General features: G+C 31.3%; 1 protein-coding gene across 1 annotated transcript; it reads left to right on the top strand.

Moving 5' to 3' along the window:
* Nucleotides 1-3,004: 3,004 nt before the first annotated feature.
* On the top strand, nt 3,005-9,697 carry LOC117116909 (kin of IRRE-like protein 2). The gene is made up of 2 exons (XM_033261041.1): nt 3,005-4,744; nt 5,279-9,697. Exon 2 carries the CDS (start codon nt 5,386-5,388, stop codon nt 6,739-6,741), a length of 1,356 nt encoding a protein of 451 aa, XP_033116932.1. The 5' UTR covers nt 3,005-4,744; nt 5,279-5,385; the 3' UTR covers nt 6,742-9,697.
* Nucleotides 9,698-14,265: the final 4,568 nt, after the last annotated feature.

Genomic DNA, 14,265 nt, shown 5'->3' with positions numbered 1-14,265 from the left:
TACATTTAAAAAAAATCAAAATTAATTTAAAGGACATGCAGATTTAAACAAAAATACTAGTATAATACAGTAGAATAAATTAAAATAAATTTTTTAATACATTTCTTAATTAATTTCATTTTTAAAGTCAGATCTCATATCTATCATACACCAGGCACCAAATAACATTAAGAAACACAGTAGTACAATGAACCGTCCCTGAAAAAGACATTACAGGATTCAAGTGCAACATCCTGTCTATTTTTTTATTGCTCTGGTAGCCAAGCATTCTAATTGACTTTCCAAAAACATTTAATGTATTCTAGTGTTAATGAGTTATTGATGTTTGAATAAGTTGATAGAAGGTAATGATTGGTGACTATAATTATTAATGAATATATCTTAAGGATATAGGCCTATGCATAGTGATTTCATATGATTGGTTGAATAAATAAAAAATTTGATTAAATTAATCAATAATAAATAAATAACAAAATAGATACTTTATTTGAACAATGTATTTACGTTTTTTTGATGATTTATATATAATTTAACAGTGTTGATGGCTATCTTGATTTATATATAAATATATACAGTATATATATATATATATATATATATATATATATATATTGTCTATCTGCTCTGCTATATACTGCATTGAGCACTCTTGTCTACATGATCTGGTTCATGCAGATTATATATTTATATCTAAATTTTGAACAATTTACATATATATAAAATAATCGAGTACTATACAGTGATAGGTAAACATTAGTATAGCCTACCCAGTATTATCTGTAACACAGTACTTTTATTAATGCTTTGTTGAACAAGTGATTAATACAACGAATGTACAATTATACAAAGATCAGAATAAATACAACAATTAGAATAACTACCATAATCACCATTCTTATTGTATTTATTTGAATTATTGCTGAAATTCTAATACAAGATGGATAAAGAATTATGACAATGCAATTGGACATATAGTTGTGTATCAAGATTAAATCAGCCAACAGTCTTGGCATAATAGTGCTCTTTCTTTAAGTACAGGCTCTATATATGCATTAGCGCACAGAGAACGTGTCTTTAATTACGGCCGACAAGCGTGGCCACAAGTATCGTGGCAATAAGCCTAATTGCTGATGGAATTACCGCCACTCAGATAGTGTTCCTCCAAGCCAAATATAACAATAATCAGGATATCTCATGATAGTATAGCACGTTTCTTATTACATTTTTGCTTCCTAAGCCCTCCAATAAAGAAAATGCAGAAAATGAATTGACAAAGAACCACAACCTGACATGCTGACTTTTATAGCGGCCACAGCAAAATATTGCAATGTTACACCGATTCTGTTAACTTTTTTTCAATGATATGTATGATCTTTAATGCTTTCATAGATTAGAAATATAAATGTTTGCTTACTTACATGATGATTCACAACAATTAACTGAAATTAACAAAGAAAAATGTAAATAAAAAAAAGAAGCAAGAAAAATGTAAATATATTAGTAGAAAACACGTATGTACATTTATTCACAGCTGGGAAAATCTTTTTTTAAATTTAATCATAATTTTTTATGCAATGTTTTAAGGATATTTGATACCTTCTTGTTGTTTTGACACAACACCTTACAAAATAATTTAAAACGATTAATAATTTAGAGTACAGCAATTTACAATCTATTCATTATATTATATTTTCTATCCATTATTTTGTTTTTAAATAATAAATAGAATATATAATATAATGAATATATTATATTATATTTTCTATTTATTATTTAGTTATTAAAATGTACATATTTTACCTTTGTTTTTATTTTATGAACAAAAAAAAAATCAATAATAATAAACACAATTAGGCGAGACTTATTTTTATACCCGCCACCCACCAATGATGATGATTTTAAAATAAAAATAATATTTTATTTTCAGCCAATTAGCGCACATGCCGCCACAAAAATGGAAATTTCAGACAAAAAATTAGGTTTTTAAAAATTTAAATATGCTCCCTGCCACTGCTATAAAATCTCCATAAATAAGATATGTTGATTTCTTACTAATTATATAAATTTAAAGCATTTAACCCACCCATAATACAGTGTTTATATTCACAAATAAATTTTTATTTTCATTTTCTCCTCCGTCTGGCTTTTTTAGTTAAACCATATGCTAAATACAAAAACAAATTTTTATTTTTTTTCCACCCTCCTGTGATGATCTTTAAAAAATACAGTATGTTCGCAGAACAAGGTATTAAAAAACTTTGAAAGCTATTAGAATCATCCTTCAATCTTACTTTCAACTACACCAATAGTTAAAATTCAATAAAATCTTATATAATAATTCATTCATTTATTCAAAATAACCTCCAACAAGGAGAAGCAAAGAAATACAATCAAAACAAATGCTTATTATTGTAACTAAATTATTATCAATAATATAGATGAGAGTAGTTGTGTACTGCCATAACCAATCTAAAAACTAAACAGCATTATAAGAATAAAAAAAAATAATGAAAATAAATGAAAAAATGGAGATACAGTATTATATATATTTTTGTGTTTTAATTTATAAACTTATTTGTCAAAGAATGTAACCAGTATACTATGATAGTTTTTATAATTCCAATATTTAAGGAGAGTGGTGCATTAGGCAAAGCTATTCATTTTAACCCTGGATACCCTATAACCATGTCCTTCCATCAGGTTTTGGATTAATATTACAATAGAATTCAATTTAACAACAAAACCACATTTAGATTATTAATATTGCATGGTTCTTAATCAATTAATCGTTTTAATATTCTCCATGTTGTTGTTCTTTAAGTATGTTTATTGTAAGAGACATGAATTGATTTAAGCTAAGAGGGATTATTGATACAGAGTCACTGGAATATGTAATAAAATTCCAATTAAATCAAATCCTGTACTTCTTAATTTATTCATATCGATTCATTAAAGTCTCACATTAAGGTATACTATCCAATCAGGTTTGCTTCTTTACAATCACGGTATTCAACCGTAAAACGTCATATGAAAAGTGGAGCTTTAATTAGGTTCACGCCAATACAAAACCCGAAATTACACCAGACACTCCACAAAGGGATTTAATTCCGCCACAAGAAAGGAAGTCCTATTTGAATTGTCTCAAATATCACGAGATAATCATAAGAAGAATCAACACCGCTATCCGAAATCACATATTGCATTGGCCACAAGACCGACTGAGTTCCTATAATGGTTACAATTGTGCTACTTTCATTATTTTTTACTCAGGCTCATTAAGGACCTATGAAAAAAAGACTGATTATTGCTTCAATTCAGATTTCATTGCATCGCTCCTGGGCAAGTTGGTCAACGACTCTCACGAGAGATGACGCAACCAGATTTGTGTCATTCACATCGCGTCAGACTGATGGATGAGAGGGCCAGCTAGACAGCGTACAACACGTCTTCACAAACTTTGGCGTACTTATAAAAAAACCTAAATTATCACCTGGAATTACAAAACAGTATTTGCTTTCTAGTATAATATATCAATTTGTCGTTAAGAAAGTGTTTGAAAACATTTTATAGGATTACCTATGTGTATATATAACACTTCAACATGTAAATGCGCTGAATACGTTATTATTCGTATCAAACTTCTGGGATCATTCTGTTTCTGACCATCTGGAGAGAAGATTGAAAAACAATTATTCCTTGTTATGGTTTCAAAGATGAGGGTACTACTGAGTTTTCTATAGTAACACTGACATTGAGAAATATCATACTACATAGAGCATTGTTTGTAGCAGTGATCGCTTTTTTCGTGCGAGTTTATAGGTCTGCCAAGGAAAAAAATGTACTCTAGTTCCTAAAGGAATCGCAAACCAATTCCATGAAGACAAAATATTGTATAAAATCATCAATCAATCATTCAGATCTACTGGATTAGTGACGATTTCAGATTGCCACAGTTATTTCAAGTTCTGGTTTCTAATTTTCTATTTAAAATTTGATGCAGTGTCGACTTACACAGACTCAATGAATTCTTATCAGACAATTTCTGTACTGAGGATGGAAAAATAAAACCAATTAAAAAAATCGACTGTAAGTGAAGTGTTGCAAGCAGAGTTTTTGAGTATCGGACAACTCATCAAAGGTGAAAATCTCATGAAGCACATAATTCCAGATCAAATGTATTGCTGTGCATGATTTTGTGATCAATGGAACGCACTAGACGAGGGTTTACAAGTGTCAAGAGTTTTTAAATTTGGAAACACTACTCCATCTAGATAACAAGCTGATCATCGGCTGAAATGCAACAGTGAATTCCAATTATTATTAATTGATATTCACACGATTTTTTAATGAACTTCTCTGTTCTGCAAGTCTGTGCCGTGTTAAATCCAATAGCATCTCTCGACTTACTTATTTGTATGCGCAATTCATGACCAGGTTCTGCGTTTGAGTGGATAATCTCAGTTTTTTTTTTTTACATCCTTAGAATGTAATAACTTTTTGCACACTGTGCACATTGCAATCTAGACGCTTCAACAAGGCCCTGAAAGAGGAAATTGAATATTGCACTCAAGACCAGCCTGTTTCTACAACAGTATATTATGAAATTCAGCTTATAAATGCGACATTTTTAATCTAGCAGACAATAGTAACGTAATCTATATTTTCTTGCATATTCCTTCTGTGTCGACATTTTTTATGGATAATCGGAAACAAATTAACTCGACCCTGACGACAGGAACCAATGGTGAGCAAATAATATTCTTTCTTAAAAAGTAGTTATCAAGGATAATTCTACAAAATGTATTAAATTAAATTTATAATGAAGTGGACATTCAGCTGAAAGACCTTAAAATATTTAAGTTATCAAAATAAAAGACTAGGTAAAATTAGTGTTAAAAAAACTTACTGCTACAGTATATTTAAAGTTGCATAATTTAAAGTCAATTAATCAAACTGACTTTATTACCTTCTACATAGTATCTGTGATTCATTACAGAGTCCATAGGAACAATTAATCTTTGTAACAACTCTACTAAACAAATATTTGTAAATTTCTGGCACAGTTCCATATAATAATGGATTGATTAGTAACGAGTCATGATTCTCTGAAGCTAATTAACAGTACAGCATGTACTCTACATATGAGTCGACCCAGAAGCAAAACATTTAGTTTGACTCGCTACCTAATATGAATCTGAGCTTCATTGATTAAGAAGAAAATTGTTTGATACATTTATATGCACTTTGTTATGATTATTATACATGGTTTCTTATTTAGGAATTCACTTGTAATCGCAGCTTAGAGAATTATTATTACCGATTCAGCAATTGATGACATACGCATTTCTGAATTCATCATGATTGCAAATTTGAACTGACAGAGAAATGAACCAGAATAAGATGATTTCCATGATGTTAGTACTCACTGTTTTCTTATTGAATCCTCTAATTGTAACGGTGGGAAGTATGGCCATAAAATTTGCCACCACACCAACAAATGCAACAGTGACTGAAGGGGATGATGCATATTTCACTTGCATTGGAAACTTCGGAGAGAGAAAAGATTTGTCTATTAAATGGCTTCGCAATGACGATATACTTTCTGAACCGTATCCTGATGATAAATACACGATTGAGCGTGGTGGTGGTTCCCCCTATGCAATTCTTCGTGTGAAAAAGGTCACCCGGACAGACAGTTTATATGCATACACTTGTGGTATAATGGAGAAAAGCAGCATAATAAAACGCTCTTCACCGGTCTATTTAAACGTTAGACAGGTTCCAAGTGCAGTTTACCCAGAATGCAACATTGAGACGGTAGCGCTTGTGGAAGGAAAAACAGCCTTTGCGAGATGTCGTGTTGAGCGGATCAACCCAGAACCAGAACTAAAATGGTTCCGGCAGGGACAAGAGGTACAAAGTTTGTTAATTCCAAATGATAACTTCATTATAATAGAACATGAGTTTATTCCAAAAATGACAGATAATGGCAACATTCTCTCATGCACCATGACAACACCAGCAAGAGCAAACTATGTGTCAAATTGTTCAACAGGGGCTCTGAACATTGATTATAAACCCCGTGTAAATGTCACTGGACCAAAGTCAGTTGCAGTCGGAAAAGAAGTTTTATTTGTCTGCTGGAGTCGGGCAAAACCTGCAATTCACAGGATCGAATGGTCCCTTGATCCTCAGCTATCTGCTAATAACTATGTCTTGGAAAGCAAAAATTTAGTCCTACGTATTTTTAAAGCACAATTGAAAGACAATGGAACAAAGGTGAAGTGTACGGTTACAAATACTGTGGGTACGAATTCATCGGAAACACTCCTAATTGTTAAAGAGAGGGCAATAACAGACCCTACTATCACCACACCCACAACTGACAAAAAACTTCCCCCAAAACCGCCCAACATGGACTCTGCAATGATACTATCAATAGCGGGCTGCACGCTACTCCTCTCAACGCTCGTCATAACTATGATCCTTTGCTACCATCACATATGTCGCATTCACCGCCAAACACTAAGCATGACGGGGGAGCAGATTGCGCAGCCGCAGATTTACTTTGAACCAAAGGACATGGTCTCACCGCCTTGCCCACCTGATTACAGCACAAACCATTATATCTGGCGTACCGTTGGCATCCAAGTGCCATCAGATGGCGATATCGAATCAGTGTACACTGAAATTGATGAAGGAAAGAAAAAGATCACTTCTCTAAAATCAATTTCAGTGTGATTATTTTTAACTATTTGTCGGCGTGCAAAGTTCCATCATTCAATTGAATATAAAATGTCAACTGAAATGTATGCAATTTATGTTTTGTACAAATTCTGATGTATAATTATTTGTTTATTTAAATTTTCCGACAACAGTGAACAAAATTAGCCTCTTAAATTCTAAAGTTTGCAAAAACCATAAGACAAATAGCTAAAAATATAGGACTAACAGATTCCAAACTTGAATCCTAAATATAATAAGTATAGAATGATTCACAATTATTATTTTTAAAAAATGTTAACCTCTTTTTTTATTATGTATGTTTATATTTATTGAAATAAAAATTTTCCAGCAAAAAATCTCCTTCTTGGACAATAAAGAAATCTTGAATATGATATAAAATATCATCAGTATAATATTTCATGTTGAATATGGGAATTCATATCCTGAAGAAAACAATATTTTTTCTTTGTATGATCCATAATGTTATTTTTTCCCTAAGTTTGAATTAATGTAAAAGCGCATTGCAACATTTGTGTAATGCACGTTAAAAGCAAATTCATTATTTATAAATTTATGATAATGTGATTTATGATATGTTGTACTTTCAATGTCAGAGATGATTAAGATGATGGTGATGAAGGTGATAATCATCATCAACATCATGTTGAATATGATGTTTAATATATTCTTTCTTTACAATGTGGCAAATTCAGTTATGTACTGTTTTTCCAATGTGGTACAGTTGCATAACAACAATAGAGAAAATAAAAAAACGAAAGTCTGTAAAATATTCAAATTAATTACATGATATCACATGAATTAATACAATATTATTGTAAGTTATACTGTATAAACATTGCACAAAATTAAGAAGCCAAAAAAGGAGTTTTTTTTTTGTTTGTTACAGAACTTGCCTGCACTGTCAGATGTGTGTATCTTGAGTTTACCGTATGAGTTTTCCCACACCCCAAGTGCTTTGAGACTTCGGTAAAAAGCGCTAAAGAAAATTGCATTACATTACATTGCTGGGCACCAGAATATTTTTTTTTAAAATACAGAAGGCTTACAGAATGTAATGATGCACACCGCATGCAATGGTATATTTACTAATAGCTTTCGTTATCTCGTTCGAGAACCAATCTGCCGAGAAAAGTGCATATTTTTGTGTACGACGTCCCAAGTTTTAATCTTCTCGCACTCGCAACCCAAGATTCAGCATCTGGATCATGTGTGATGAATCATCATGTGTGATCAATCAAGAACCAGAAACTGATTGTATCTGCAACATTTTATAGAAATTTGATTAAATTCTAAATTAAATTATTAAAATACTACCTTGGGAAAATCATCATCAATTAATACCGATTGCAAATTCACTCGAATTTTTCGCAGATGTTCACATATGGGGCCTAATCAATGTATTTCATCTTAAGCTAGGCCATAACCATTCCGTACCACTGAATTAGCCATCGTGCCACCACGGCCAAAGCATGTGCCACATGGCCCTACCACCAGGCTGTGCTGCCACCAAGAGTTCAGTTCTCAGGGGAATGCGAAACGGGATAGTGAAAGCTCAATATTTTTTTTAAAAGAGAACGGTAACAGGAATTTTATCAGCGGATTGGTTCTTGAACGAGATAAAAAAAGCTCTCTATTGATGGTTCAGGTTTAGTGCTGTAAGACCATCTCTGTAAAGAGCACTTAATAAATGTACAAATTATTATTATTATCATTTTTATTGTTTGAAATTCTTGTTTTAAATAATGATATTGTAATACAGGTCCCTCTATAGACCCCTTCAATTAAAGATCACCTAGAAATTAAAAGATCACTTTTCTGAGGTCACAAATTAACATCTTTTATCTTTATTATTCTAATTAGAGACCGAAGCTGCTAAAGACCACAGAAACCGCAGTCCCAAAAGTCGTCTTTAATTGTAGGAAGACCTGTATTTAATAATATTTGTTCCTTTTTAGTTAATTTTGCAAAATATTTGTTTCAATAATTTTGCATTTTTTGTGTATTCTGTCATTTTTAAGGGTAAGAACTCAAAACTTAATAAATGATTTTTCTTATCATTGATTATACATATCTTTAATTGTATATGAAGAAAAATATAATATTTTTCTCACTTTAATTTCTAATGGGTTTAATTGTTGATATAACTTTGCATTTTTTGTAAATCCTGTAATTTTAAGCATAAAAACAGTTTTCAACTTATTTTTATTGTTTGTACAAAGATTGTGAATCATCATGCCTTTCTTCTTATCAAATGATAGTTTTTTATTGTTTTGTACAAAGATTGTGAATCATCATGTTTTTCTTTCCAACAACCACAATAAGGTTGCTAAGATATATGTACCAGAAATGAAATCACCATTTAAAAACACAGTCAGGTAGTGTAATTTAAGCAGTAGTATTTAGAACAGAGGTAAAAGAATTTCAGGGTTGTAATTCATCTAAAAAATCTGCAGAATCTTGGAATGCTCTTTATGAGGTGAGATTTCATCCAGGAATGGATATGCCACAATTCACATTACCGATTAATTCATCTCAAATTGATTTTTTTTTTGAGGCAATAAAGAAGAAGGAAAGATGAAAATTATCTCATTAAATCTCAGAATTCCTAAGAGATATATCATGTATTTAAACTTGACAATATACATTTCTTAATGTGTTCAAATGTGATGATAATTCAATTCAAGTGCATTTACTGTTTATGACTTTAAAAAGAAATTCTTTCTACTTGGTTATTTTACTTGGACAGGTTTACCATTACTCCATCCTCCCACATACAGCCTGCAAATGTAATCCCATTATTAGTAAATTGCCTCGATAAGTAGGACTGCTAAGTTGTTTCGCAGTAAAACTTACTTGCAGTTGAAGAATTCAAATTCAATATATATTATGAGTATGAGGCATATGAGGGTAAATATTCTGAAAAAAAAAATTCTTTTGACCAGATTCATTTTTTAAAGTACTGGTCTCCCAAATGGTCCAGTTTTTTTCTTAATCAATTTATCAAGAATATAAACTTATCAAAAATAGAAACAAAATAAAGTAATAACAGATACATCATATGGCTTTGTGTAACTTGCTAGGAAATTGAGCTAGGCCTCTGAATCCGGGGTCCCAATTTGGAAGAAGTCAATTTCTTAACACATCTAATTTTATTTATGCTGCGCATGGCAATGAAGTCACTGACTTCCGTGAGACAACTGATAAGAGACATTAAAGTACTAAAAAAATGCAGATATAATGAATTTGCAGGAGATGGGCTAGTTTACGCGAGACGGGCTATTTTCTGTGGAATTTTGCTTGCGTGCAGAGAACAGGAGTTCACCCAAGACTTGCAATCCCTGCCCATGGCTTCTGCAGCATAACAGCATGCCTTTTTGTGTAGTATACCAGAGTATAATCCCCTGCTCTCTTCTGCAGAGTGGGTGTGGGGGGGGGGTGAGTAGCATTTGCATGGAATAGAACCAGAAAGGATTTTTTATGTGTCTGTATAGTTACCTTGTAAAGTATAAATATCATTTGAGTACAATAAAAAATCAGATGAGATGAAACCTGGATGGCTATTGTTTTTATATTTATTTACACTTAAAGTTTTATCATTTAAATACACTACATAATTATTGTTATGCTATTTTATTTTTACTATTATGATCGCTTCATAAGTTTAAGATATTTATTCTCTTCATAAAAACATTATCAGATACTATTAAAAAATATATATTATTATATATCAACTACAGGTACATAGATTACAGGCATTTGTTTGGTTAAAAGCGGGTAATAGTTCCAACCATGCCCTCCTTGCCGGTCAACCCAGTAAATATTTGTATATTATGTACCTCATACATAGATTCTAGGCATCTGAAGCAGGGAATAAAATGTATCACCCTAAAAGATAGTACTTTTTTTCCCTGTCGCACGATGTGCAATCTCTATGTAATTTATGACATGCACGAACAGTAAAGAGTCCTCTACAACGCTGAGAGTGATTGGCCCTTTAATCGCCCAGGTCTAGGAAGTAAGCCTAGGCCTACTTGTGTGTAGTATATTCATTACTTGTTTAGTCTTGTAGAATCTATGTATGAGGTATTATGAGGTATATAAAAAAAATGCTCTAGATTCGGGAACAGTGAAATCTATTATAGCCCTCAGTGATGTGGAGACCGTAGCCTAAACTTCCCTCAGGCTGAGCTCGAGAAGAAGGCTACGGTGTCCACATCACCCCGGTGCAATAGATTACACCATTCCCTTCACAAGCAGTCAACATTTGTATAATATAACATTACAATTTTCAAAAACAAGTTTAATTTATTACTATTACCATCCTCGAATATAAGCCCACATAATAGTAGAAGCCAACCTTGGGTATAATTCCACCTCTAGTATAAGACCAGGTTATAACGTGAATGATAAGATAAGTTCAAAATTTCCATTTTGATTGGTTATTCCTAAATTTGAAAATTTTGTTCATGTTCAATACAAGAAAAACCATCGTATTATTACATTAAATGAATTGATGTTTAAAAAATATCCAACATGGACATTTTTTTTTTAAAAATAAACAAAACTTAGTTAAAAATATTCATCTGTTTCGTAGATATGATGTAAGATATTTTCTATTTTAACAAACCAATTACTTTACAAAACTTAATATACCTTTTTTTAACAAAAAAAAATGATGGTAGATTATTAACAGCTCAATTGCTCCTAATCAAAAACTATTGTTAAATCTGTCCTTGATGGCATCTGCATAGTTATCACCAACCACTGCGCATTAGCTGGAAATTCAAGCACTGCATATGCTCCGGATTTGTTACAGGCGTAAACAATATTTATTTCTCAATTCTGCAGCAATTTTATTGAATAATGTACATACTGATGTGCAGATATTTTCTTCTGTTGCACTTCTTCAGTGTAAACTCAAACCTCTCCTATTTTATTCATAATTTTATTGAGTCAATTAATGTATTAAAAACATTAGCACATTGCAATTTATACAAATGTTTACAATAATCTGTTTACAATATTTATATTAACAATATTTATAATATATAAAAATGAGAATAAATATGTATAATAATGTAATAATTACATATTTATATTTTCTTCATAAAAACATTATCAGTTACCATTAAAAAATATATATTATTATATATCAACTACAGGTACATAGATTCCAGGCATTTGTTTGGTTAAAAGCGGGTAATAGTTCCAACCATGCCATCTTTGCCGGTCAATATGCATACATTCTATGTAGTGGTATACAAAAAAATTATTTACAGGGATTTAGAGACTGTACTCGGGACAGTCTCCAGATCACCTCAGGCTATAATTAATATAATTTTAACAATTAAAAACATATTTATTTAAAATATATAAATATAAAAATGAGAATAAATTGTAATAATAAGTTACTATCATTATTATTATTAGAAGTGCAAAAATTAAGACTTTGGTATTACGCAATTATTTTATATTATTATCATTATTATTATTTTGATTACATACTGTATACACATAATTATTTTGATGCAATCTAACATTACTTTTTGATGCCATATATTTTATAATGCCATCTGAAGGAATTGTATCACAGTTGGCATGCGAGCATATCTAGTCGTTTCCTTGTGGGGTAATAACGGAGATGAGATATACATTGTTGCACGGTGCGAAAATTACTTACCAATTTATTTGATCGCAGTTCTCTGAAGCAAAACAGGTTTTAAATTACTTTCTGTTCACGGCTCACCAACTTCTAATTTTCTCATAATTTTTGTTCGCTATTTCTGCAAATCTATAAATCTCACTGAGATATTGAACTTAGAGATGAAACGATAAGTAAATAAATAATGTAAAATGTGGTGTTTTTTAACGCTGGCACAAGATAGATGCTGAGTTTATATTCACATGTACAAAAATGATGGTGTTTTTTATATACACAAATCTATATTTCTTTGGGATTTATCTTGTAACTTGAATTTTTTATTTTTTATTTTTATAATCTTCAATGTATTTATCTCTTTTTTTTAATATATTTTTTTGTAGAATTTTGTATCTTATAACATGCAATTTTACAAATTTCTCTTTTTTATTTTGTTTGATGTGACGTTAATTTGTTCAAGGGGGGATGTTGGTTGATGTGTTTGACACCTGTTCATCACTTCCTTTTTGCTGCTTTTTCTGTCTTGGATTTCTGTTACTTTTGCTCTTTGTGTGTGCAGCGATGAAGCTTATAAATGAATGAATGAATGAATAAATGAAAGAATAAATGAATGAATGAATGAATGAATGAATGAATGAATGAATGAATGAATGAATGAATATTTTCATTGTTAAGTTCTGTCCACTATCGACTATCAAATTTTATTTGACAGAAACATGTGACATGCCTAAATATGGTCATGATGATGACATCACAACATGACCATAGTCACATCATGACCATATATAGGCACATCATGACTATATTGAGCATACAACAGTTTTTATTGTTGGACAGCCTAGGGCATTGAAACTGTGCTATATGCTGTCTGTGCAGTATTTAAATTAAGATCTTTAGTATTCCTATCAGGTTTTGTCTCTAGTAGTTTGTTAGATAATTTGAAAAAAATAACAAAACCAAATATATGATATAAAAAGATGACTTTGAAAATGAATATGTAATTATCATCATTCTCTTAACTCTTATTTGATTTGTTTCAACCCTTGCATGAGAGTTAAGGGACAATTTATCCGTTACATGTCTGTACTGGCACCGCACTGTAGCTTCCGTGGGTTTGCAGGGGCCCAGCCAAAATTTCCAATTTAAAAATATTTGGAATTAGAAAAAAAAGTAAAAATTAATCTTTTTTAATAATAATATATAAAGCTTATTTCATTTCATTTCATTTCTTTAGGCACAAGGGCCAAGGATATGCCAATAAGTGAACTTAATCACTGTCCTACGTGGTATATCCATTTAACAACAGGGGACTTAATGGACTAGTACACCGGGGTAACCCCCTTCTCTTCTCGAATGATGTACCAGGTTCTTTAAAGTGCACACGAGCCAAATGCGTATACTGGGCCTACGGTTTAAGGTCCTTATCCGGGAACCATTGGTGAGTGAGCCGTTCGAACCAACGCCGATATTAGAACTGAAGGTCACGGTGCCCCTGACTTAACTGCTCGGCCAATCAACTCGCTATAACACTCAAAGTTAATTCTACAAGCATATGATTTCCAAAATAGTTTTAATATGCTTGTAATATATTTAAAATATAAAAAAAAAGCACATAGACGTATAACAGATAATAAAAAACAGTAATTTCAAAAATAGAGGCGTGCAAAGCAAAAACACACTGAGCAAAAAGAAAATTAACTAGACTTATATATACAAGAAAAAAAGGAACATTTAATTTTTTTTTCATTTCTATTTTGTGGATTTTTTAATATTCCAAAACAAGTACAGAACGTACTAAGTACGTAAAAATACAAGGCTTAAGGAGTGTAGTTATTTTTCGCAAAGAAAATAAATCCTGG

This window comes from Anneissia japonica, unplaced genomic scaffold (assembly GCF_011630105.1).
Source record: "Anneissia japonica isolate Jap-2015-1 unplaced genomic scaffold, ASM1163010v1 scaffold1302_len1884557_cov193, whole genome shotgun sequence".
NCBI classification, from domain to species: Eukaryota; Metazoa; Echinodermata; class Crinoidea; order Comatulida; family Comatulidae; genus Anneissia; species Anneissia japonica.
The sequence above is the reverse complement of the archived record's forward strand: the minus strand, read 5'-3'. Positions and strand labels throughout refer to the sequence as shown.